Here is a 3348-nt window from a genome sequence, read left to right as displayed (position 1 = left end):
CCCCCCCCCCAAAAAAAAAATTCTTCAACATTATTTATGCCTTTTTATATGAAAGTACGTTTATATTACATAATTGCTTTAGTTTTTTAATGAGAGTAAGTTTTTGGGTGTGGCATTTTCTATGAAACTGTTTGCGAACCGTATAATCATTTAATAAACATTTTGATTTTGGTTTCATCGAATGAGTCATTTACTAAACGATTTGATTTTTGTTTCTACCTCGAATACAGGGAACCAAACCATACCATATCACACCCCTAGTTGGGAAGGGAATTACAATCTGATAAAAGATAGAACCCCAAAATCAAATCTAGTACCTTTCTACATTTTTTTTAAATACCAAATGTTCAATTAAGTTCATTAATAATTACAAAACCTCAAACATCAGTAAATACTCTAAGCATCAAATATCTTCAAAATACTTCTTTAGCTAATGAGCATTTATTGAAATTCATAATATATATAAATGAACTTACCTTAGCATAGAATGCTCAGTTTAGTGTTCCAAAGAGCATATATATATGGGTTAGTATGGTTTAGGTTCACTTCAGATTTTTAATCTATTAGGGTTTAATATAGTTTAGGTTCCGGTTCGATTTATATGGGTTGCATTTCATTTGGTTTGATCAAACTAAAGACTTTCGGCCTGAAATCAAAATCAAACTGAACCAAATGAAATTTTCATATCCCAAATAAAAACCAATTCACCCAATTCAATTCTGATTTTTAAACCCATGATTTTATATGAAGAAATCAATTTGTTTATCATTTTCTTACACTATATATAATCAAGATTTACAGTTTGGTGAATATACTACGTACAATCTAAGGGTGTAGGATGGTTTTTGAGGAAGATGCTGATCTTGTGGTGAGAGAGGGTCTCATCTTCACAATCTGTTCTTCATCCACACCCATTCTCTTGGCAGAATGCACAGCTTCAAAGAAACGGTTAACAGCATCATCAACATATTGTTTAGCTTCCTTGACGTTCATTTGCTTCCCAATCTTGTTTGGGTAAGTGGTTAAGAGGTGGTCTCCTTTAAGCACAGCCGCAAGATCGATAAGTTCCTGCTGGAATTCACTCAGCTTTGCATCTTCTTTGGCTTCACCCTTCCTTAGCTTCACTGGAGTTGGCAATTCCACTGTTGCAGCAAATAATAGTGCAATTATAATTACGATAGAGAAATTAAAATATGCGAGAGAGTTCCCTACGATGCCCGTGTGTACTAAATATTAATTCGGGTGTTTGAGGGTTATTCTATTAAAATCTTCAAATAGTGATAATGTGCAATGTCCTAATCTTATTAATCTTAACACAATATTATCCTCTTTGGCTCATGGGTCTCAAGACTGACACTTAAGAATACGACAAGTATCAGATCCACCTGGGAGATCGATGTCTTCATTAAAAATACGATAAGTACAAGGGATATGAAATCGGTGAGGGCGTGCAGACTTCAATCTCACATCGCCTAGGGAGAGATTACTGGGTTAGTTAATAACCTCTAACCTCCTTAGTATAATACAACATATTTTAAAGCCTTGAGACCCACAGACCAAAAAGGACAATATTGTACTAAAGTTAATGACACTAGGGCATTATGCCAAATTGGATCAGAATCTATTTGAATTGAAGAAATCAGCCAAATCTGCACCAACCCTAAGATCCATACATGGATCAGTCAATTCTAATGGCTGAAATCACTTTTGGCCTCCGATCCAAATCAGCCAATTTGACTGATCAGATTTCAATTTTCGAAACCTTGGAGGGACCTTACATTCCAACCTTGACATTTGAGTCATATAACCATTTTGATCTAGGGAAATGATCAAATAACCCAGACCTTCTACATCTTTAAAGTGACACCAATTGGAAGGACACAATTCATTCATCATATATAAACCTTTTTAAACTCTTGATTTAAATTGTTAAATGAATGATCATGATCCAACTCAAACTTTATTTAAAAAAAAAAAAACAAAACAAAACAAAAACAACACTGAAACATGATAGATGAATCATATCATTCCAATTGGTATCTTTCGGAAGATATAGAAGCTTGGGTCACTTGATCATGTACTCACATAGGGTTATTTTGGTAAGAAAAAAATATCAAACCTGGACAGTCAGTTCTGGGCTCGGCCCTGCCCTGTAGTATTCCTTCAAATGTGCCAGCCCATTCATCCCTCCTCGTCAAGAAGGGTGAAGAGAGGTTGAAGAGCTTCTTCACAGTCGCTGGTATAGATGAATGCTCGAACTCTGATGTGGGGAAGGGAGAACCATTGGGCCCATGAACTACTGCATATTCATCAAACAAAATCGTCAAAATTAATATTCCCAATAAGTGAGAAAAAGTTTTCCTTTACCCATAAGAGGGACGGTTCACCCACCATCCTTAGGGTTCACAAACATCTAAGGGGGTTTAGTATTTTTTTCCCAAAATACCCTCTCCCATTCTTAGGGTTCACAAACATCTAAGGGGTTTAGTATTTTTTTTCCCAAAATACCCTCTCGATATCTATTGCTCTCATTTGAAGTGCCTCAGTGATTGAATGGATTTCTATTCACCGTGGTCTTAGAAAAGTTGGTCCCGATTAAATCAAATAAGAAAAGAAAAAGTGCATTGTCATGGTTCAGTGTAAGGGTGTTAAATGGTTCGATTTCAGGTTAAACGGTTTTGTTTGATTTAGAGTGGAGTAGGTAGAGATCAAAGCTGTCCCCACTCTCCACAGAGCTTTGTAGTTTTGTCCAATATAGAAAGGGTGTCAATCAGTGCCAAGTCAATCTTCATTGGGCCTAGCCAAGCCTAGCGGGCCTATATCCTTGCACCGTCACCTGCCTATTTAAGGAATGAGTCCGTCGCATTTGGTCTCATGTCGAGCTCAGTAGGGTTCTAGGCTTTTACCTAGCTTCTCCTAATCGAACTATAATAAAACCTTAAACAGGGTAATGTACCGATAAAACCTTAAAGAGGCCTTAAACGGTTTTAATTATCTTGAATTTAAGAAATTTTAATATATTTTATTAAATCATAAAAAATATTAATAGAAAAAATACACTTACGTACATTCAACAATTGATAAAATATCTATATATACCTTATTTTATAAAAAAAAAAAAAAATCAAAATGTACATATAAACGATCCAGCTAAATGCGTCGAGCCGCATTAGGCTTGTAAACTAGTTGGGTAGAGTCGGGCACCCATCGGGTTTACCCCGTGCACTGTGTACTACCTGTTTATAAATGGATCGGGTCTGAGTCCAGTACATTTAATAATTGATGCAGAACAGGTCAGTCTCTAAATATTCAGACCCGATCAATTGAATCTGTGTGGCTTGGGATTGA

The 3348-nt window shown here is 35.9% G+C and overlaps 1 protein-coding gene across 1 annotated transcript in view; it reads right to left on the bottom strand.

The window, feature by feature from the left end:
- Positions 1 to 720: 720 nt before the first annotated feature.
- The window catches only part of LOC122058291 (non-specific phospholipase C2-like), a 5856-nt gene continuing 3228 nt past the window's right edge, over positions 721 to 3348 (bottom strand). Inside the window, exon 3 of the mRNA XM_042620906.1 lies at positions 721 to 1142. Within this exon, the coding sequence (XP_042476840.1) occupies positions 826 to 1142 (317 nt within the window). The 3' untranslated portion in view covers positions 721 to 825. The remainder of the gene's footprint in view (positions 1143 to 3348) is intronic.

This window comes from Macadamia integrifolia, chromosome 12 (genome assembly GCF_013358625.1).
Source record: "Macadamia integrifolia cultivar HAES 741 chromosome 12, SCU_Mint_v3, whole genome shotgun sequence".
In the NCBI taxonomy this organism is placed as follows: domain Eukaryota; kingdom Viridiplantae; phylum Streptophyta; class Magnoliopsida; order Proteales; family Proteaceae; genus Macadamia; species Macadamia integrifolia.
This window is presented reverse-complemented; position numbering and strand designations above follow the sequence as displayed.